At 27.0% G+C, this 24,003-nt stretch overlaps 1 protein-coding gene across 1 annotated transcript; it reads left to right on the top strand.

The window, feature by feature from the left end:
- The first annotated feature begins 9,221 nt into the window (after positions 1-9,221).
- LOC149058603 (uncharacterized) lies at positions 9,222-23,987 on the top strand. Its single transcript, XM_089218416.1, has 5 exons — positions 9,222-9,528; positions 12,481-12,580; positions 16,004-16,111; positions 23,162-23,501; positions 23,975-23,987. The coding sequence occupies exons 3-5, from the start codon at positions 16,006-16,008 to the stop codon at positions 23,985-23,987; spliced, it is 459 nt and encodes a 152-aa protein (XP_089074542.1). The 5' UTR covers positions 9,222-9,528; positions 12,481-12,580; positions 16,004-16,005.
- The last annotated feature ends 16 nt before the right edge of the window (positions 23,988-24,003 follow it).

Raw genomic sequence — 24,003 nt, 5'->3', positions numbered from 1 at the left:
GGTTGCATCATTACACAAGGAAAATTCATAGACGATGAAAACATGAATCAAGTTGAAACGTTCTTAAATACCCCCCTCCCAGTGTATCTCCCTGTCAAGTCATTTACACCTAATGATGTAAAATATGCTATACAAAAATATGCTATAAACAAATCACCAGGCTACGATTGCATTACTGCGGAAGTAGCCAGATCCCTTCCAACTAGAGCCATAGTTCACATCACTCACATATTTAATGCTTCACTCAGACTTTCCTATTTTCCCCTATTATGGAAATTCGAAACTATAATCTTATTTCCAAAACCAAACAAACCACCTGACCTACCATCATCACACCGTCCAATCAGCCTTCTCCCTTTTTTCGCTAAAATACTGGAACGTTTAATTCTGAAACGAATTCTCCCGATAATTACTGAAAAAAATATTCTTCCAAATTCCCAATTTGGGTTTCGCGCTTCTCACTCAACTATTCATCAAGCACACAGAGTCTTAGACTCCATTTAGTATTCCCTGGAAAAAAACTGTTCTGTTATTGCGTGTTTCTAGACATCTCACAAGCATTCGACCGCGTTTGGCATGACGGGCTTTTGTATAAACTTAAGAAATTCATGCCTCCCACTTACTACTTACTTATTAAATCCTATCTAACAGATCGGCATTTTCAAATACGTTACTACGATTCTGCGTTATCTGACGTAGCAGTTATCAATGCTGGTGTTTATAATACTATTTACAAAATTTATTATTAATATTGTATGAGTGGGCTGCGGCATACCTGATGAGTAAAAAATAACAACCGACGAGCTGCTGTACAGTCGACTTGTGTATTTTATGCATTACGCGACCAGGTATTTACCACGTTTGTCCGCTTCCAAATATTAATTATAATATAATAACCATCCGCAATAAAATAATATAAAAACACTCACAAAAATATTGATACTTTAAGTGAAACTTCTGATTGTGTGGTAACAAACGCTAAACACATCGCCGCTCTAAACTGGATTCTGTAGGTATACAGATTTTTATGAAATTATTCATTTACCCGAACAGAGTATATTAAATTGGCCGTTGCCATAGATTTATCCTTTTATATTATGTATTATTAATTATTATATTTATATAAGTAATTATAAATGTTTATAAGGCCTTAGAGATTTTAGATTTTTACCGCGTTCACCGGTGACATAGACATAGGTACCATAGAACTATTTTGTCGTATTCTTAGAAATTTAAAAATTTTACCATTATAAGTTCTACTTGATATACGTCTTGTAGTCTTGCTGTTATAGCTTACTGTCAACTGCAGTCATGGGTGCCAGTATACTGCGAATAAATAAAAAAAAAAGGATTACACATTTTGTTATAATACAAAAAATATCAACCGTATAGGGACTTGAAACCTCTTCCCTCTACATATGTATATTATAATTTATAAAGTTTATAATATTAAATTTATAATATTTATTAATATCATTATATATTATGAACAATAATTTTCATGCTTAAAACTCGTTTTTACTGTGATTCCATAAAATGATGCTGACCGTCAGGATGTACAACGCAAACGTACATAGTGATATTGTGAATAGGTAAAACATAAATAATTATATTACAATTATTACGGTCGGACTTGTTTAACTCAAATTTGAAGCACATCGTGTACCGTGTAGGTATGTAACTATTATGTTATCATTAATCTATTTTGGAGGTTGTAGGACGCTTTGTATGGTCACCTAGAAAAAGTTAAAATCCCGGACAGTTAGTACTATTTCAGGTAAAAATATATATGATTTATAAAAACTTACAACTCATCGGTTCATAAAGGTTTAAAGTAACTTTACTCGTTTAGGTCACTTTTGAATACTTCCAACGAATATTTGATTTATTTATCCTCAACATGGCATAGTCATACATTTAAACATTTTAGATTCTGAGCGGAGCGATGAATGTATTGATTTTAGCATGATGTGTGTTTTTTTTTTTGTGTCTGTCATCACGTTTTGGGGCAGTAAAAGTGCTTCGATTTTTGACTTCAGTACCTCGTTCGATCAGAAAGCGATTTCCGTATTTTGGTGTAACTTTAAAACAAACGACCGCAGATACTTGAAATTTTGACTGAATGTTTATATAGGCATTTCATATATTTGATAAAATTTTCAAAACATATAGATTTGTTTTGAGCTGTTTACTGACATTTTAATTTTTCAACTTTTTTAGTTTTTTTTTCTATAAATATCGATAAAAATGTATTTGTTTGGTAGAAAAGCTTGAAAATTGATTACAAGGCTTCTAACACATTGTAACAATAGTAGTTAAAAAATATTAAAAATACATAGGTAAGATTTTTTTTATAAACATTTAAAGTTCAAATTTTGACTAAATATGTAAAAATTATGACAATGTTCAAATTATCTTAGATAAAAATTCATAAAAGTTTTTTTTTTTAATTTTAAGATTTGAAAATTTAATACAAGGCTCTTAACATATTTTTACAATAGCAGTTGAAAAATAAAAGAAATACATTGAGACAATTTTTTTTTATAAGCATTCAAATTTTGAATTTTGATAACATACGTAAAAATCATGAAAATTCGTAAATTATTTTATGCTAGAAATTCATTAAAAATTTTCCTTTTATATCTAAGAATTTAAAATTTTATATAAGGCTCCTAACATATTTTTACAATAGCAGGTGAAAAATAAAATAAATATATTGGCACAATTTTTTTTTACAAGCATTTAAAGTTTGAATTTTGACAACATATTATGTAAAAATCACGAAAATCACGAAAATTCGCAAATTATTTTAAACTAGAAATTAATAAAAATGTTTCTATTTAAATCTAAGGTTTGAAAGTTTTTAATAATCTATAATATATCCTAGACAGATAAATTGTCTTCGCTCAGAATCGTTTTTCGCAACAATGATATAATATCATTGGATTCAAATTTAATTCCATCCATTACAGTAACCCACTTGTAACCTACTGTACAGGTGTACAGCAGAGCGACATCCACGACTTACCCGCCTTTTTTGGATTTTGTTTTGTAGTTTGATTTTGGTGTTGTATTTTAGACTTTTTAGAGTGTATAGATTATAATATGTTCCACTGATCTACTGTGTCATATAACGCGATCACGATTTACGATCTAAAGTTTTGAGCAATTTGATTTTATCTTATCTTGTAAAATATATTATCCGGTTTATTTTCACCGTACAAAGTGTCTGTTTACCATTTAGGAACTAGGAAGGTATATACAATATGATAATATAATATCCATATGAATGCTGGGCAATAAATTTAAAGCGTGATTATAGTAGATACTGAGTATAGTATTTTTCAATGGTAAATGCGAATATATACCAAGATAATTCTAACTGTATCAATGACATTATTTTATTGTTGTTATTGATTGTTATATTGTATGCATGACCCCTAAAATATGTTTTAAAGTGTAAATGATATAAGGGTTATATATATATATATACATATAGAATAGAATCTGTGTATGCATTACTAATGTACCTATTATCATTTTATTAAAATTTATTTATATGATGAATATATTTATGTCTGTGAAGTTGGCCCTTACACTTTTTCAAAACATGTTTTTCAAAGTGCCATTATTTTGTAAGTAATTAGCAAGAATTTGCAAGTCCAATCCCGAAATTTGCAAGTCAAAAACAAAGAAGTTATAAGGGGTGGAATCAGAAAATGTTGTTATCAGAAAATTTCGAAACTAGTGTCAAAACACTCGTTATAATTTGCAAGAATTTGTAAGTCCACTCCCGCAATTTGCAAGTCAAAATTCCCACCCCTACGAATTTTCAAAGTTTTTGGATTTTATTCTAATACGTTATTAACTATCTAAAATAGCTTATTATGATAGTAATCTTAATTTTTTCATGCTAGTCGATTATTTGGTAAATGAAATAACATTTTTTAAATTAAAATGATGTTTTTATACAAATGCGATTTTTTATTTTTTTACATTAATTGGATTTTATAAAAGGTAGTTCTAACGTAGTATCACGGAAAATTTGTATTAAATTACATTTACATTTTTTTTTTTTTTTTTTATTAAAATTGAAAAATAGATTTAAGGATATTTTAATACTGTATGATTTTTTATTGAAATATAATTTTTTTTTTTTTTTATTGATCTATTTGTTACAACCCGGCATCTTAGGCCATTAGTTACAGTTTTTTTTTTGTGATACTTTGTTACATAATTGTATTTACATTTATATTTACATTATATTTGTTTTATTAAATTAATTGATTTTAAAAAATTAAGTATTTTCCTGTTTTGGTCGGGATCCGGACCGAGTAGTGAATCAAGTGTTTCTGTAATATTGAAGTTTATTCGTTCCTGTTGATATAGTTGGTATTCCGTTAGTATATGTTTGATAGTGAGCGGGGTCCCACATCCTTCGCATATGGGGGGTTCTTCTTTTGCCATGAGGTATCCATGTGTTAATCTAGAGTGCCCAATTCTGAGTCGATTTATAGTGGTTTCTTCTTTTCGGTTAAATTCATGGTTCTCCCAACTGAATGTTGTTCTTTTGATCTGGTTTAGTTTTGTGTCTTGATCGTTCCAGAGTATATGCCATTTTTTCCTTATTTGTGTTTGGACTGTCTTTTTGATGTCATCGTATGAGGAGATATTTAGTTTGGTTGTGTTTTTGTTAGATGCGGCAAGTTTAGCGTATTTGTCCGCTATTTCATTCCCTGCGATGCCGGTATGTCCGGGAATATATAATTTTTGTTTAAAAATGTTTTGTGTAAAAAATTTGTTTTTCATCAAACAATCTAAATATAAAATATTTGTAAAAATCTATTCAATTAAAAGAATAAAATAAAAAGGTATATTTGATAAAAAAAAAAGTATACAGGGTGATTTTTTTATCAAACAACACGAATTATTTCAAAAAGTATTGACTTTTTTCAAAATATTTTTACATGGTTTCAAATTGTTAAAAAACCAACGTTTTTATTATAAAATTATATTTTTAAATATTTTTTATCCTTATCATTTTTTATGTTTTTACTATTTTGAATGACAACATAGAGTTTTAATTTCATATTCCAAAGCAGAATATTTTTCTTAGTATTTTGATATATAAAAATCGAATTTGGGGCTATTAGTTTATGAGTTATAATTATTTAAAGTTTAGATTGGTAGAGTGGAGTGGTACGGGGTTACCCCGCAAAATGTTTGTCCTCTACTCCGCGTGTCTAAACTTTAAATACTTATAACTCATAAACTACTATCCCCAAATTCGATTTCTATGTATCAAAATACTTAGAAAAATATTCTGCTTTGGAATATTAAATTAAAACTCTATGTTGTCACTCAAAAAAGTAAAAACATAAAAAATGATAAGGATAAAAAATATTTAAAAATATAATTTTTTAATAAAAACTTGGTTTTTAACAACTTAAAACCATGTAAAAAAATATTTTGAAAAAAGTCAATACTTTTTGAAATAATGAGTGTTTTTTGATAAATCAATCACCCTGTATATCCTTTTTAAATTACGTATATTTCTCCAATCTTTACAAATACTGTATAATAATGGTATATCATCGATTATGATTCATAGTACACGCAGTATATCCATAATGAAAAAATCTTGTACCTATGTACCTGAGGGCGATCCTTGTATAGATGATGAAATTTTTTTTTCAATTTTTGAACGGGCCACCCCTGGAATTTGTTCAAAACAACAAAATAATGATTTGTGTGAAGTTTTGTAAATATTGATCAACCCTAAGGCGTGCCTCAAGAGGGTTGAAGTTCAAAGAAGGGTGGTTTTTCGATTTTTGCAATTTCGGACTAAAATATTTAAGTTAGTCAAAAAAGTTCTTTAAAATATTATTTTTCAAATTGAATATGCTATAAAAAATGTAACTTGTACTTTATTTATTTAATAACTCATTCCAATACAAAATAAAAAAAACTCGTATTTAGTAAATTTTACATGATTATTTCGGTTAACAGCGTTAAGCTTACAGTTAACACGTTGGGTTTGTAGATATTAAACCATCATAGTTTTACTATCTAATCAAATTAAGTAGGTAGATATTATAGATAATCTTTGGTGTTCCACTATATTATAAGATTATAGTGAATAACTAAATAAAATTATCATTGGAATTTTTCAGTTAACTATTTAGCGTCTACAAATTATTTTATTATATTATTTTTTCTTTTTCTTTTTATTCCATCGATCAACGTATAATCGTACCACAAAAAAGTATATAAGTTCAAATACACTAATTATGCTTGCGGCAAGAAATAATCCCAAGGATCCACCAATATTACCTAAAAAAAAACGTATTATATATATATACATTTTATTGAACCCAAAAAATACATTTCGATAATATTGTGCATAGATTTTTAAAACATATATATATATATATTTAATTGAAAGGCTAGCTGAGTGCAAGGTAGGCATATTCTGTAAAAATTTTATTAAGCTAAACGAAGTTAAATTTTAAAATCTGTGGTCACTCATTTGTATTGGATGAAAGATCGTATATCAAAGAAAATAATTATATATTTGATGTTTTTATTTGCGTCCACAGAACTATAAAAACATGAGACATTCAGTCATAACATTTTCCTTTTTGCATCAAACAATTTATATTTTGCTGATTATATTTTATTTAAAATGATTAAAGACATATAATTATTGTTTTTTTTTTTTTTTTTATTGCAAATAACTTTATTCAAAATTTTTGAATAAGAATACAAAATTATAAAAAGTCCAGCGGCGTATTTTGGTTGATTTCTCGGGGGGGGGGGGGGGGGGGGGGTGTCAACATTTATTGAATCTCAAAAACAAAATTTTTAGTATTATTTACTAATGTAAAAAGACATTGAATTAATTTTTTAACAAATTAATATGTTAGGAAATGACAAGAAGTTTTACATTTGATAAAAATAGTATACTATAAAATAAGTGACAACACTAATATCCAATATATTAGGACTTTTTTTTAAATGTTGGGGGGTCTGAAGACATGGAGGATACCCTCCCAAAATACGCCACTGCTAGAGTCAGAATATGAGGGGAATGTTTGTTGTAAGGTCTGATAATATGGTTGTGAATTTGTGATAGTAAAGTTATTGTGAGTGTTCAACGTTTATAGATAATAATATATATTAGATATTATTATCTATAAACCTTGGTGAGTGTTTACAATGCCATCCGTATAAAACACTTATATATCATTTAGTTAAAACCTTAGATTAGAGAGCCTAGATAATAAGAGAGTGGCCAACTAAGTAGATAACAGCCATGTATCGTCCAAACTTTTACCGCCTTTTTTTGTTTTTGAAATTTAATTTTTATTAAATGATTATATTATTATATAACAATATAATTATGTATTTTATAATACATAATATACATGCATAATTTTCATAATTACATAAATACATTTACTATAGGTAACTAAAAAAATATATTATTTAGCTTTAGAAGTAATAATATTTTAATTATATAATTTGTACGGAAAAACATTGTTATTTTATTATTTTTGCTTGATAGACGGATGTTGGACCAAGTCAGAAATCTGTATACTCGTAGATCAAATTTATACATATTCAATATTATTCTATAACACTAATGATTCATATTTTAAATAAAATTACCATCAAGTGTTGAATTTTAATTCTAATGTATAAATACAATTGATAAAATACAAAAATTAACATACATTTATAATTTAACTAGATTTTTATTTATAAGATATGCATATTTAATATTCTTGAAATGTAAAACTGTCTAGAAAGTGAAAATACATGCATTAAATTATAATAATAAAAAAAAAAAATACATATTTGAGTAAGCTATAAAATATTTGTTATAATATGAATGTATGATAATATAATCATCAGCCACAATTAAAACAAGTTCAGTCTAGAAAATAATATTAAAATTAATAAATAATTATTAGTAAATAACTATTTAATTAGAATAAGTAGCTTAAGACTTATTACATTTTATATAGGTACTAAAGATAATAGTGAGTTATGTAAATTTACACAGTGCTACGAAATTGTAAAATATGCTTGATAAGTATCAATATATCATGTAAAAATGTAACATGAATACTAGGTATATCACTAGGTACACTTTTACATCGGAAACCACCACAAAAGTTTGAAATTGAAGCATTAGTTTGACTAGTTATGCTGTACACAGACACAAAAATAAAAATAAAAACACACATTATTGTAAAATAAATACATTCATCATTCCGTTCAGAATCTAAAATAATTCACTACCATATTATATTTGGCAAGATTTCAGTAGTGAAACTAACTATTGCAACAGACATGTCTGACATGAAATTTTTATACATATAAAAAACCATGCAATAACTCATTTAGGCTGCAATGCGTATTCCAGATTTTCTTATCACTTAAATTAATTTTTTTTATTACTATAATAAACATAATATACAAATTCGACATCTAAAATAACTGAAAGAAACAAAAAAAAAGCCAAAATAAATTGGTTTATTTGGAATAAGAATGGCGTGAATCTAATTTATATATAATATAAAAATTAAATTTCTATCTCGTACCTACCTATATTAAAAATGAAGTATTTGCTTTCAAACCCTAGCCCTACTCATTATAATATTGTCATGACCTTATGATTAACAATATTATTATGCTACGAAGATGTGTTTAATGAGATTGTGGTGGCACATGATTGGCATATTGGTGTCTTTTGCCGTAGATAATTAATTTATTATAATAAATAACAAATTTGTAATTAATTAGGTATTAGTTTCGTATTCGGAGAAAACTTTTGACTTGGAATTTTACAAACTAGCTGTCGCCCGATATGGTCGGTACGAAAAATTAATGTGTACACTGTATAACTTAATTTTAACTTTAAAAATCAGTAATCACATTTATTTAAATCAACATTTTTATTTAATAGTTCATAAAGAAATATATTTTAGTAAAAATATGCATGTGCTTCTAACATTTAAACACCATCTTAAATATTCTTAATCGATAATCAAATAAATAAATTTAAAAAAAAATAATTAAAATAATACCAAGGTACTTTATTTTGTTATACATAATTTTAATTTAAAGTTATGCATTATTTCGGTATAGTTATCTCATTTCATTATTGCCCGATGCCCTGCAATGAACAGATTGTATACAAGGGCATCGTTGATTTAAAAGTAGTATTATAATATATACCTAGGTATCTATGGATTTCTCTTATTGATTTAGTACAATATAATCCATGGTGATTGTCAAAGTCGTTGCGGAGGACGCAGTCTATTAAAGATTCTAACATTTCAATTAGATAGCAAAGTAGACATAAACGAAAAACATCCTGCTTTCCGTTTAATCTTTTTTTTTCATAAATCACATTATTTTTAGACTTCAATTCAGCATTATCTGATGCGTTTCCATTTCAGCGTCGGATTGCATACACGTTGCGGACTCTAACAAAGCCCAAAATAATCGATGTTTAAGGTAAGTTTGTTTTAATACCAATTCTTTTGCGGCTTAATGTTATAAAAGAATTGAGGTACACGTTCGTACACTTTTCCAATGGTGATTGTTTGCAAAGAGTTCTTCACCTATGAATTTGAAACTAAAAACTACAATAGGTACTTTAAACATACCTACTTTATATTGTGACTTTCTCAAATATAATAAAATATTCCCTTGAACCCAAAAAGTCAGACGTATTATGGTCTTTTACAATTTTTTAAGTAAATGCAAGACTGTCATATTTTGATATGTGGCTGTATTGCATACAGAAATTGATTTTCAGACATATCAAAATATGGCAGTATTGAATTTAAGATATATGTTTATTTTTGTGTCATATATCCAATTATGGCAGTATTGAACTTTAAATTATTAATGAATAATAAAATATTATTAACTGTTAGTTTTTTTGAAATTTGATTAAAATTGTTGTGTTATAATTTATAATTGTACAGGTAATATGTATATAAGGATAAAAATTAATCATTTAATAGTTGTAGGTATGTAATCAATATCTTTAAAAATAATTTACCATAAAACACAAAATAAAAAACTACTTATCTTTAAGTCAATAAGTTTATTTTTATGTATCAAAGTAACAAATAATATGACAAATTAAAAAATAAATATATTCTAAATTGATAATGACTATAAAATTATCAAATGCTTTTGAACAACAAGAGTACAAGACTATAAAATTATGTACGAATTTGAATAATTTATTATTATTTTAATTATATAGTTACCTATATGGTTACGATTTATTATATAAATTAATCACCATCTTCATAGTTTTTTATTATTATTATTATTTTATTAGTACCTATTTGTTATAAGTATTATCAATTTTCAGATATTTTTAAGTTTTTATAAAAATGACAATAAGTATCTGGAATAAGTTTTGCTTTGCGCGATAAAATTAAATCTTTTTTATTTGTAAGATTCTAGGCTTTTCAATAAATGCAAATTTCATATGTAATGTATGTTTGGTAATTTTATTTTTATTTAAAACTATAATTTCTTGATAATTTGCTTGCCCATAAGTTGCTTAAATTGATGTAAAAACAATTTATCAGGGAATTATTTTTTAACTTTAATTAACTTAATATCTCTCTATAAAACCATTTGACCGATAATATTTTTATTAATGTTGTTACAAAAATCTTTACTATGATACCTTGTTCTAGTTAAAATGTCATCAAATTCTGATTTTAGACCTTTCTTATGATGTTTCTGAGCTTTTATTTTCCTTCCAGTCCTTGTCTTTAATACTATCATCAAAATCTTCATTAGGTATCTAAAGCTGTAAACAGAATACAAATTGTGTTATAACATAGAGTTCATATAAACACGAGATCAAGATAACATTATTATTTACTATTAGAGTCAGTCATTTTATCACACTAAGTTTCAATTGGCACCTATAGTTAGCTCAATGCAATTTTGTGAACTTTCATTTGATTTGTTTGAATTTGTTATGTGTGGTTTTCAATGGTAAATCGTCTGAAAAAATATTTTAATAATATAGCTTGTAAAAAATTGCAACTGTGTAGCTGCTAAGTACCTACTTACTGTTCTCATATTCATGTACTTATCACTGAAGGTGTTGTATTTAACTATCCAATATTACTTTATTTGTAATATTAAATTCTGCATTTTTAATAGCTGTTAATATTTTCATAGAACAATAACATAATTAAATTAAAATTTATGGTTGATAAGGTTTTGTACATTAGAAATGATTAGAAAATGATTAATAGAATGAATTACATTCGGTATTTATTAGGGTATATAATATTATAAAAAATATATACAATAAGCCAACAACTGACATAGATTAATATATTATTACCTATTTATACATTATATTTATAATTCATTTTGCTTAAATGTTAAACCATTTAAAATTAAATTAAATTTTTACAAATTTATAGGTAAACGATTTTATAATTATTTTATATATATATTTTTTTTTATTGAGCATATTTACATCGACAACAGAGGCCATTAGTTACACTTATTTACAATGATGATATAATATAATGTATTAATATGTATAGGTACTGATACAATGGTAAGTTATTTAATTAGGATAACACATTTTTTTTTTTTATATATATAAGATTGAACAATTTTGTTTTTCTTAAAAAATTAATTATGCCCTGGTTTTTTTCATGAATAGGTTATTTTATATTTTACGTAGGTAAAATTTATTAAAATTGCATTTATTATTTATTTTCTAAAAAAAACACAATATATCAAAAATTCATAAATAATACCTAAATCGGAATAATATTTTTAAATTATCGAAGTAAAATAAATAAACATTAATACAAGTAATTGTAATTAATCTTTACGTTATTAAAATAAAAACGAACCGGTTAGGTACCTATCCGAATTCTAGTAGTTAACTTGTTGTGGTTAGTGAACTAGTGAAGAAATAATAAGATCTTGAATAAAATATTTAAAACATAAATTAACACATTATAACTAGGAAAGGAATATAAAAATTAAACATTAATCGGATTATTTTAGATATATAATACCTGTAATGCATAAAAGGAGCATGATCGTAATCAATAATCAAACAAAAATAGGCTAAGAAAAACAATATATTATATTATAATTTAAATTTAAAATTACAAATATTTTTTGGTTATTGTTATATCACATTTAATTATTTAAATGAACATTATTCACAAACGTGAACCTCCTTGGTAATAGAAGTTTTATTGAAATATTACATATCTTTGGATTTATCCTATTAGCCTAACACAATATAATCTGTGACAATATTGTCTTTTCAGAATTAGAAGTGGCAGTCGATTAAAGATTCTAAAATTATAATTTCAATGAGCACTAGATCAAACATGAACTAAAAATATTCTGTATTCCGTATAATTTTAATTTCATAATTAATAATATTTTCAGACTTCAATTAAGTATCTGATGCGTTCTTACGTCGGTATCGGAGTGTACCCATACACGTCTCGGATTTCACCAAAACCCCGAAAAAGAGTCGATGTTTGAGGTAAGTTTATTTTCATATTCTTTTGAGGCTTGAATCTTATGTTAGGCTTTAAATAAATATCTAACGTCACGAAAAATATATTCCCAAGTTGCAAATATTCATGGTTTTCATGAATTTCTGTCAATATTTGAAATTCAAATGCTAATAAAAATTTAATTTGAATTTCCGGTTGACATTTTTTTTGTGATAAAGATTGACAAATTTGTAAGGAATCTTCTAATAAATTTTCAAATCTTGGATTTAAAAAAAATTTTTTATGAATTTCTAGCTTAAAACAATTTTCGAATTTTTGTGATTTTTACGTATTTTGTCAAAATTCAAAATTTGAATACTTATAAAAAAAATTGTGACTATGAATTTATTTTATTTTTTAACTGCTATTGTAACAATATGTTAAGAGCCTTGTATTAAATTCTAAAATCTTAGGTATAAAAGGAAAATTTTTTATGAATTTCTAGGATAAAATAATTTACGAATTTTTTTGATTTTTACGTATGTTGTCAAAATTAAACTTTGAATGCATGTAAAATAATAATGTGGCTTTATGTTTCTTTTATTTTTCAACTGCTATTGTAAAAATATATTATGAGTCTTGTATTAAATTCTCAAATCTTAGGTATAAAACGAAAAACTTTTATGAATTTCGATCTAAGATAATTTGAACATTGCCGTAATTTTTATGTATTTAGTCAAAATTTGAACTTCAAATGCTAATAAAAAAAAATCGTGCCTATGTATTTTTGTAATTTTTTAATCACTACCATGAATAAAAATTGTGAATAACGATTTTAAATTTTTTTTAGCTACAATTAGAACAACTTATAAGGAACCTTGTATTAAATTTTCAAGTTTTTTTGGTCGTCCAACATTTTTTTGCCGACACTTCAAAAAAAATTCTCAAAAAATTCAAAAATTTCAGTGTTCTATAAATAACTCAAAAAAAGTCAAATCTTTTTGAAAATTAAACTGTATATATATAACGATAACATAATCATTTGGTGAAAATTTCAAGTATTTACAGTGATTAGTTTTTGAATGACAACCATATAAAAAAATCAATTTGGTCGAAAACTGGTTTTGCGTAAAAGTTACAGTTTTTCTGTCATTTTTTTTTTTTTGTTTTTCTCGATTTTTTTGAAAACTGTTGGAAAATGTTTACTTTCGACCTCTATAATGCACCAAGGATCTTCAATTTTACATCGGAAACCACCCCTAAAGTTTGAAATCGAAGCATTATTTCGACTAGTTATGCTGTACACAGACTCAAAAACAAAAAAAAAACACACACACATCATTGTAAAATCAATACATTCATCACTTCGTTCAGAATCTAAAAACTATAATACGCAATAATCGCAGTAATAATTAAAGTTTGTATAAAAAATTATTAAAATAAAAATGAATCGGTACTAGAGTTTTAGTAGCCATCCAGTAGGTATAATGTTTTTATAGCCATATAAAATTAATAAGTTCTTGAATAAAATAATCAAAACACATAATGACATTAAACGGATTGTTTAGCTATATATTATCTGTAATGATAAAAAAAAGCGGGTAAGTGGATGTCGCTCTGCTGTACATTAGTGGGTGGGGTGGACCTCTGGCAAGGGTAGGTTAAATTTGAATGCAATGATAGGTATCATTGTATATGAAAAACGATTCTGAACGGAGATGATTTGTCAGTCTAGGATATAATTATTATTATATTAAAATTCTATTTTGAAACAAATATTTTATTTTTCAAATAAGACGCATTTTGTATAAGGCATGGTTAATCAATTTTTCCAAAAACATTGCATGTAGTTATCATAATTCATAATACCTTATATTATCATAGGTATACATATACCTGGTTTGAGGATAAATCGTTATCATTACGCGATTTCATAAAAATTTAAAACTCAAACGCTCAAAACATTTTGCCTATAATGACGCATCGAATTTTCTCTATAGCTATTTGAAACAAAACTTATGAAAAACTAAGTGTTAAATTTTATAACCTTAGATATAAATACAAACGATATTATGAATTTTGAACTACAAAATAATTTGCAAATATTCATGGTTTTCACGAATTTCTGTCAATATTTGAAATTCAAATGCTAATAAAAATTTAATTTGAATTTCCGGTTGACATTTTTTTTGTGATAAAGATTGACAAATTTGTAAGGAATCTTCTAATAAATTTTCAAATCTTTGATTTAAAAAATTTTTTTTATGAATTTCTAGCTTAAAACAATTTTCGAATTTTTGTGATTTTTACGTATTTTGTCAAAATTCAAAATTTGAATGCTTATAAAAAAAATTGTGACTATGAATTTATTTTATTTTTTAACTGCTATTGTAACAATATTTTAAGAGCCTTGTATTAAATTTTCAAGATTTTTTACCCAAAAAAACAATTTTTATCGATATTAATTAAAAAAAACTAATAATGATCGAAAATTGCATATACCTATGAATAGTTCAACTTAAGTCAAAATTTCATGGTGGATAGAATATACTTATATAAACATTTGGTGAATATGTCATGTATCAATGGTAATTTGTAATTTGTTTTAAAGTTACATCAAAAATCAAAATCGATTTTGTCGAAAACTGATTGTGCGTAAAATTTCCCGTTTTTCCTTTAATTATTAGTTTGTTTATACCAATTATTTATAAAAATATTAAGAATACTTTTGACCACCAAAGTACCAACTAGATTCACTTTCTGATCGAATAAGGTACTTAAGTCAAAAATCGAAGCACTTTTACTGCCCCAAAACGTGATGACAGACACAAAAAAACAATATATTCATGGTTTTGACGAATTTTTGTCAATATTTGAACTTCAAATGCTAATTAAAAAAAATTGTGCCTAGGTATTCTTATAATTTTTTAATCACTATAAGAATAACCTATGAGAAAATTTTTATTAAAATTTCAAGTATTTTGATAGGGCCAAAAAACTTTTACCGACACTTCAAAAAAAAATTTTCAGTAAAATTGAAAATTTCAGTTGTCTATAAATAACTCAATTGAAAATTAAACTGTATATATAACATAAACATTTAGTGAAAATTCCAAGTATTTACAGTGATTAGTTTTTGAATTACAACCATATAAAAAAATCGATTTGGTCGAAAACTGGTTTTGCGTAGAAATTCCCGTTTTTCCGTTACTTTTTTTTGTTTTTCTCGATTTTTTTGAAAACCGTTGGAAAATGTTTACTTTTGACCTCTATAATGCACCAAGAATATTCACTTTTACATCAGAAAACACCTCGAAAGTTTGAAATTGAAGCATTATTTCGACTAGTTATGCTGTACACACAAAAAAAAAAAACACACATCATTGTAAAATCAATACACTCATCACTTCGTTCACAATCTAAAATGAATAGGTCAGAAAATATTGTTGAATATTTTATTGAAATTTCAGAGATGGTATTCGTCAGTGAAGATTTGCCAACTAATTATCATATTCGTTGTGAAGCCTGTGTGAAATGTATTAACAATGTTTCGAAGATGAAGTTTTATAGTAGATTCGGTAAGTAATTTTCTATTTTTCAGTAGGTTTATTTTAATTTTATTAATTTATTAATTGATCAGGAGATAGATTACTTGCAATTTTTAAATTATTCGTTTTGTAACCACTGGTATACACTATTTAAGTTATCAATAAAATCGTGATAAAAATTAGAAAATTGGTAGGTATAATATTAAAAAATTTTTTTTTAATAATTTCCTCAATGATATTTAAATATTTTCACCAATTATCAGGTACGATGACCTGTAGGTACTATAGGGACTGGGAGTGTGAGAGTGGGGGCAGGGAAGGATTAAGAGATGGTAAGAGAGAGAGAGAGAGAGAGAGAGAGAGTGTGAGAAGTAGCGTAGAGAGATGGTAGAGAAGCAGAAGAAAAATCGAGAGAAAAAGGGTGAGAAAGAAAAGGAGGGATAGTAATAGAGATAGATAGTGTGAGGTAAGGTTAGATTAGGTTAGGTTAGGTAAGGTAGGTACTATAGTGACTTGTAAAGAAAGGGCGAGAGAAGGATAGTGTGAGAGGGAGTGAGAGAGGTAGATAGGATGAAGGATAAGGAGATATAGTGAATGAGATGGTGCAAGTGTGAGAAAAACGGGTAGAGGGGGAATGTAAGACGAGTGAGTGTGAGAGAGATAGGTGAGGGGGATGGTGTGAAAGTGATAGGATGAGAGAGAGGTAGTGTCAAAGGGAGATGATAATGTTAGGTGGGGGAACAGAACAAAAAGTGAGAGGGAATTGTGAGAGGTTGTGAGAGACAGTGAGATAGGTGAAGGGGAGGGTTAGGTTAGGTTAGGCTAGGTTGAGGGGTAGTGGCAGAGATAGAGGATTAGGTTAGGTGGGGGGAAGGGGAATAGTTAGGTAGAATAGTTATGTTAACAATTCTGAATATGTAGGAAAGGATCTTAAATTGCAAAGGTCACTCGACCCCTTGAGTGATACTACCAGGTTAGGTAAGGTTTACGACCTTCGACTTATGGGATAGAATAAAAAGAGAAGGTTGGTTAGGCCGATTAAGAAGTTGTCAGTGGAATTTTTTTTCTCCGACTCATGCGCAATATATCAAATTTTTTGTTCACAATAATCTTAATAATTTCTAAAATTAGAGAAAAATTAATGGTTAGATTTTTATTTAGGGCATATCATAGGCTTATTATACTTAAATTATTAAGTGAGTTATGAGTATTTTAAAGTATTCATAACTCGCTTCAAATGTAGCTTATAAGATGCTCTAGGTATTAATAATATAAGTATCTTAAAATTTTAAAAATGGCCATTTCACTCTAATTTTAGAAATTATTATGATCATAGTGAACGTAATATTTGCTATGTTGTGCGTGGGTCAAAGAGAAAAAAAGAAATGCACTGACATTCTCTTAAGTGTTATCAAGTCAAAAAAGCTCTTGATTGTTGATTGTTTACATTATTATAAGTCTTGTAAAAAGTATGACTTTGTCATCACATATTTTGTTAAAATATCACATCAATTAAATGAATATTATCTTTAAAATAACAAATTTTATTTTTATATACAAATTTACAATTTCATTAAACATATTATTATAGTTAATAGTCTTATTATGAAAAGTATTGTAATGCTCAATAAAAAAAAATATTAGAGTTGTGTCTTGATAAGTAAAAAATTTAAATATTATAAATTCTCATTCTCAAAATATTCATCTTAGGACTTCAATTTCAAAATAAAATATTTGCATACTTTTGTTTAATATTACTTTACAAGATTGTACTATGATAGTGATTAAAATAATAAACTTGAAAGTTGGCGCATGATTGGAAGTAAAAGTTATAATTAATAACTTTAGAGCTAGGACTTTTATGTACTTACTAAAAATTCATTGATTATACGCAGTTAAATATGCCTTAAAAAAAATTACATTCTTTATTACACTATAAAAATTACTTAATTAAATATTTTATGCATTTATCATATGTTTATATTTATATATACCGTGTGTCCCACAAAACAGGGTAGGTACACTTTATCACTCATTACCCTTTAATTATACCCTGTAATCAATCATAAATTCCTATATGACTTAAAATTCTTTTAACTCATATGTTTTAGTGGTATCCATACAACTTGGTTTTGTTATTTTTGTGATTGGCGTAGACTTCTACTTTTTGTTTCCCATGAGTATTTTTTTTTTTAAATATATTATTGTGTTGTTTATTCATGTTTATATTCATATTTATTTGATCTTTATTTATTATTAGTCATCATTTGGACTATAATATAGTTATAATATATTTTTATTTTATTTGAATCTAAACATCTTTGTGTTTAATTCATTTATAAAAAAAGTTTTAATTTTCTTTGGATTATATTTTATTTATTATTAGTCATAATTTGGACTATAATATAGTTATATTATTTTTTTATATTATTTGAATCTAAACATCTCTGTGTGATTATTTATATTTTATTTATACTTCTTAGTTTTTTGGTTTGGTCTCCAGTAAATTTGGTTTTTTTTTATGGTGTACAATGGCATTATTTATTTTGTAAATTATTGAAAATTAAATTTTTTTTTTGTAGTCCGACATACTAGGTTGGTATGATCAGATGAGCCCTTCCTTGTATGAGAATTTCATGATATCCAAAAATGATATTTAAAATAGGGATTTACATTTAAAAAGAATGAAGAAATACATGACTTAAAAGAATTTTAAGTGATATAGGAATTTATGATTGATTTGTCTAGTTTGATGTCCAACAAACAGAATTGAAAGATATTTACAGGTTAATGAGCAATAAAGTGTACCCTGTTATTTGAGACACATGATATATTGTATATATTAAAAAAAAAAAAAAATTTAAAAGCTAGTAAAAATTTCATTTTTCTTTCATATTTAATATAATTATATTTTGATCCATAAAAATATTTACCTAATTGCTTGATTTTCGATAAAATATCAAAAGATGCACTAAAAACATTTAGAATTTGATCACTTAAGTTTTTAAATATGCTGTGTACTACTACTAACATAGAAATAAGCATACAATAAAGCTTATCAAAAAAGAAAAAATATATACAATGCATAAAAATTCTTTGCTCTAGAAAACATAAAATGTTTTAAAATAAAAATTTGTCATAGTAATTTGTCCACATAAAAGAAAAACAACTTTTGAAATTGAAAGCAATTTATATTACTAGTTTTTTAAAATTAATCAAAATCTCTATTCTCTAATACTGGAAAGAAGAAATAAGATCTGGTGATGGTTAATTTTCTGAGACATACAATCATTTTTAAAGTACCTATTATTTTAGTTGAGTGTTGGAATCTATACTAGTGTTAATTGTACCTATACTTTTTCGACTAGTCTAGGTAATGGAATTTTTAAATTTAAGATTTTAGAAATAAAAAAAAAAATTTTGTTGTTCACGTATGTATTTATTACCTAGGTATTCAATATTTTAAGTGACATACGTGTTGTTGTTATTATTAGCTATAAAAATAAAAAAACATTCTTGAACTTGATGAAAAATAGACGTACAAGTACTAATTATCTCTTATAATAGATATGGTTTCTATATGTTAAAAAAATAAATTTTGGACCTAGAGGTCAACACATCGACTGTCGTTGCTAGCTCTCGGATGGGCAACTACCTGGGTTCTTAGTGACGAATCCTTGTCTTATTTACATGTGTTTAAAACCAAACAGTAAAATCAGGTTATGCAGTTGATATCTGGAAAACAAAAAAATTGCGTCTGGCCTGGTATATGCACTGCACACTAGTCGTATACTGTATTTTGGGGTATGGTGTGGTGTGGTGGTTTGCCGTGGTCAAACATCGCATGGCGTCTCTAGCTTCTGGATGGGTGACCATCTGGGTTCTTAGTGACGAATCCTTACCCCACATACTCACGTGTTTCTAAACAAACACATGCAATATGGATATATAATTGCCGAAGGATTTGTTTTAAAAAAAAACGTATATTATGTAATAATAAAAATAATAAGAAACCAATTGTACATTGTTTAAGTCTATATGAGATATTATACTTCATACTATAACTTTTTAATAATAATAATTAACAATAAGTATGTAATTTGAGATATTTTAGATGATTAAATTTTCTTCTGGACAATTGATCTTTGTCACAAAAAATGTACAGACACAGTGATGTAAAGATTACCAATCACACAGCAAAATGTTATGTTAAAATAATAAATAATAATGTTTTATTGAATAAAAGATTGAGTAAACATTTTTTTAGATCGTTTCATTTAAAAAATATTCAAAATCGTAATAATTCAATTTCTGGTGTCTAGGGTTGATTTTATTAGGTACCATATAAAAATAAATATAAAATTACCATTATGGTACCACCCGACGTTTTTGGGCCCAGAAAAGCATGATAACTATAATTTTAGTGTGCTGGAAGGGGAAATAATTTAGATATTACACCATTATTGTAATAATATTACAAAAGTTGTTTTGCATTAATGAGGATGTCGCACTCTCATTCTCTTCAACAGGGCTTTCGCAAGCCCTGCAAGTCGGAGACAATACAAACCATAAATCTTTAATAACTATTAGTTATTCCTTGTACAATTTACATCCAATCATACTTGCGAGTTTAGATTAAAATTTTTGATTAGGATTTGATAGAATGTACTCGTACTATGGATGTGTTAACAACAGTTCCCCTCACGTATACTCATTTATGCACTCATCGCGGCTAGACACTCGTCGTCATATAAGTATGTGCTTAAAGTTATGTACACCAAAAAAATGGGTATGGCTCTATCCATAATATATTATCTAAGAAGCAGTTGCACCGAAGTCCTAAAAATCTAGCAGGGAGAAAAATATTTCAAGAGGCTCAACATTTTAATAATAAGATAAATTTCTAAGACGTTAACAATCAATAGAACAACTTGAAAAGTAAACACTTATATCGGAAATCAACTAAGGATCTATTTATTCAAAGTGTCCTAGTTGACCATCCGTTTGTCACGCGTTACCCAAACAGCATTTATTTTTCTACGATCATTTAGATTGATACTTATTAAACCCAGTGTCGTAGTCAGCCTTCCCGAGGGGTGTTGTGTGTATAGTACTGTATACACTTTTTCCCTCCCAAATCCTAACCCTGGCTACGGCACTGCCTTCCCCGCGGACATCCAGATGGTTAATTAAGTCATTAGGAGGTTTGTTTAGGTTAGGTACCTATAGACAATGGTAAGTTGAGCTCAAGTGATGATAGATGACTATCATCACTGGTCGTGACCTTTGCATAGATCTTTCCTACTAACTAAAAAAGTATTCGAAATTGTCAACATAAAAATGAAAAATATTTAAAAATTAACAAGGAAAATATTAATACTACATTTATACTAAAATAATATATTATACTTATGTATATAATTATACATACTTTTTTTATAGCTTTTATAATGAATACTTAATACTTAAAATATTATATATACCTGCTTAATATTGTCATAATTTGGATCACGGTTTTAAATCCATACAAGTATTAGTGTTATACCAGTATTTCATATGAACTAATGTCAATCACAGTAAAAAATTCGTCCTCTGATCATAATTTGTTCAATAAACTATAAAGAATCTAGTTTATTTTTGTGTTCACAATTTTCAAACTTTTTAACCATGTGAAACTAAAAAACATAATTTTATCATGACTTAATTATCCTTCATTTTTTATTTCATTTATTATTCTTGAAAATACACAGTTCAGTCTTCATTGTGTATTCTAAGACCATAATTTTATCCAAAATTTATTTTTTGATTCTTAAAAATCATTTGCCTGCGGGCGCCAATACCCCCTTTCCATTTTTATTTTCAAAATATTGCTCTACTTTATTTTTGTGGACACAATTTTCAAACATTATAACCACTTGCAACTAAACAATATAATTTTATCATGAGTTAGTTGTCCTTCATTTATCTTTCTTGAGAATACATAGTGCAGTCTTCATTGTGTATTCTAAGACCATATTTTTATCCAAATTTCCTTTTTTGATTCTTAAAAATCATTTGCCTGCGGGCGCCAATACCCCCTTTCCATTTTTATTTTCAAAATATTGCTCTTGTTTATTATTGTGTACACAAATTTTAAACTTTATTAGCCACTTGACTCTAAAAAATATAATTTTATCATGATTTAATTATCCTTCATTTATTATTTCATTTATTATTCTTGAAAATTCATAGTTCAGTCTTCATTGTGAATTCTTAGACCACAATTTTCTCCAAAATTTCTTTTTTGATTCTTAAAAATCATTTGCCTGCGGGCGCCAATACCCCCTTTCCATTTTTATTTTCAAAATATTGCTCTACTTTATTTTTGTGAACACAATTTTCACACATTATAACCACTTGCAACTAAAAAATATAAAATATAATTTTATCATGATATAATTATCCTTCATTTATTATTTCATTTATTATTCTTGAAAATACATAGTTCAGTCTTCATTGTGTATTCTAAGACCATAATTTTATCCAAAATTTCTTTTTTGATTCTTAAAAATCATTTGCCTGCGGGCGCCAATACCCCCTTTCCATTTTTATTTTCAAAATATTGCTCTACTTTATTTTTGTGGACACAATTTTCAAACATTATAACCACTTGCAACTAAACAATATAATTTTATCATGAGTTAGTTGTCCTTCATTTATCTTTCTTGAGAATACATAGTGCAGTCTTCATTGTGTATTCTAAGACCATATTTTTATCCAAATTTCCTTTTTTGATTCTTAAAAATCATTTGCCTGCGGGCGCCAATACCCCCTTTCCATTTTTATTTTCAAAATATTGCTCTTGTTTATTATTGTGTACACAAATTTTAAACTTTATTAGCCACTTGACTCTAAAAAATATAATTTTATCATGATTTAATTATCCTTCATATATTATTCTTGAAAATTCATAGTTCAGTCTTCATTGTGTGTATTCTAAGACCATAATTTTGTCCATAATTTCTTTTTTGGTTCTTAAAAATCATTTGCCTGCGGGCGCCAAAACCCCCTTACCATTTTTATTTTCAAAATATTTACAAGGAAACGGACAAGGACAAGGACAAGGACAAGGACAAGGACAAGGACAAGGACAAGGACAAGGACAAGGACAAGGACAAGGACAAGGACAAGGACAAGGACAAGGACAAGGACAAGGACAAGGACAAGGACAAGGACAAGGACAAGGACAAGGACAAGGACAAGGACAAGGACAAGGACAAGGACAAGGACAAGGACAAGGACAAGGACAAGGACAAGGACAAGGACAAGGACAAGGACAAGGACAAGGACAAGGACAAGGACAAGGGCAAGCACAAGGGCAAGGGCAAGGGCAAGGGCAAGGACAAGGACAAGGACATTTTATATATGTAATCCCGCAAAAGTTGGTATCCCGTTATATAGGTTATCCCGCGGAAGGGAGTATCCCGTTATATATGTTATCCCGCACAAGGTGATATCCCATTATATATATTATCCCGCACAACGTGGTATCCCGTTATAAATGTTATCCCACACAAGGTGGTATCCCGTTATATATGTTATCCCGTCCAATGGAGTATCCCGTTATAATCTCATTTCAATATGGAAAAAAAAGCGATGTTATATGTTTACGTTCATAGCACGTACGTATATATTATACGTCCGTGGTTCATAGCAATGTAAATAAGTTTTTTCCACCTATTGAAATTGATTTGCATCGTATAAATATACCTACTCATGACTTATTATAATCAAAATCCATTGATTTTAGATTTTTCTTGACAAATGTTTATAAACATGATACAAAATTATTTTAGGTTTACATTTAATGTACATTATCTTATATGTTTTTTTAAATTTTAATTTGATGTTTAGGTACCCTTTATAATGACTATTAAGTAATA

The sequence above is a fragment of the Diuraphis noxia genome, unplaced genomic scaffold, assembly GCF_037042655.1.
Source record: "Diuraphis noxia isolate RWA-SAM2 unplaced genomic scaffold, SU_Dnox_SAM2 contig0002, whole genome shotgun sequence".
Taxonomy (NCBI): domain Eukaryota; kingdom Metazoa; phylum Arthropoda; class Insecta; order Hemiptera; family Aphididae; genus Diuraphis; species Diuraphis noxia.
Note: the sequence above shows the minus strand (reverse complement) of the source record. Positions and strands in the feature narration are given on the sequence as shown.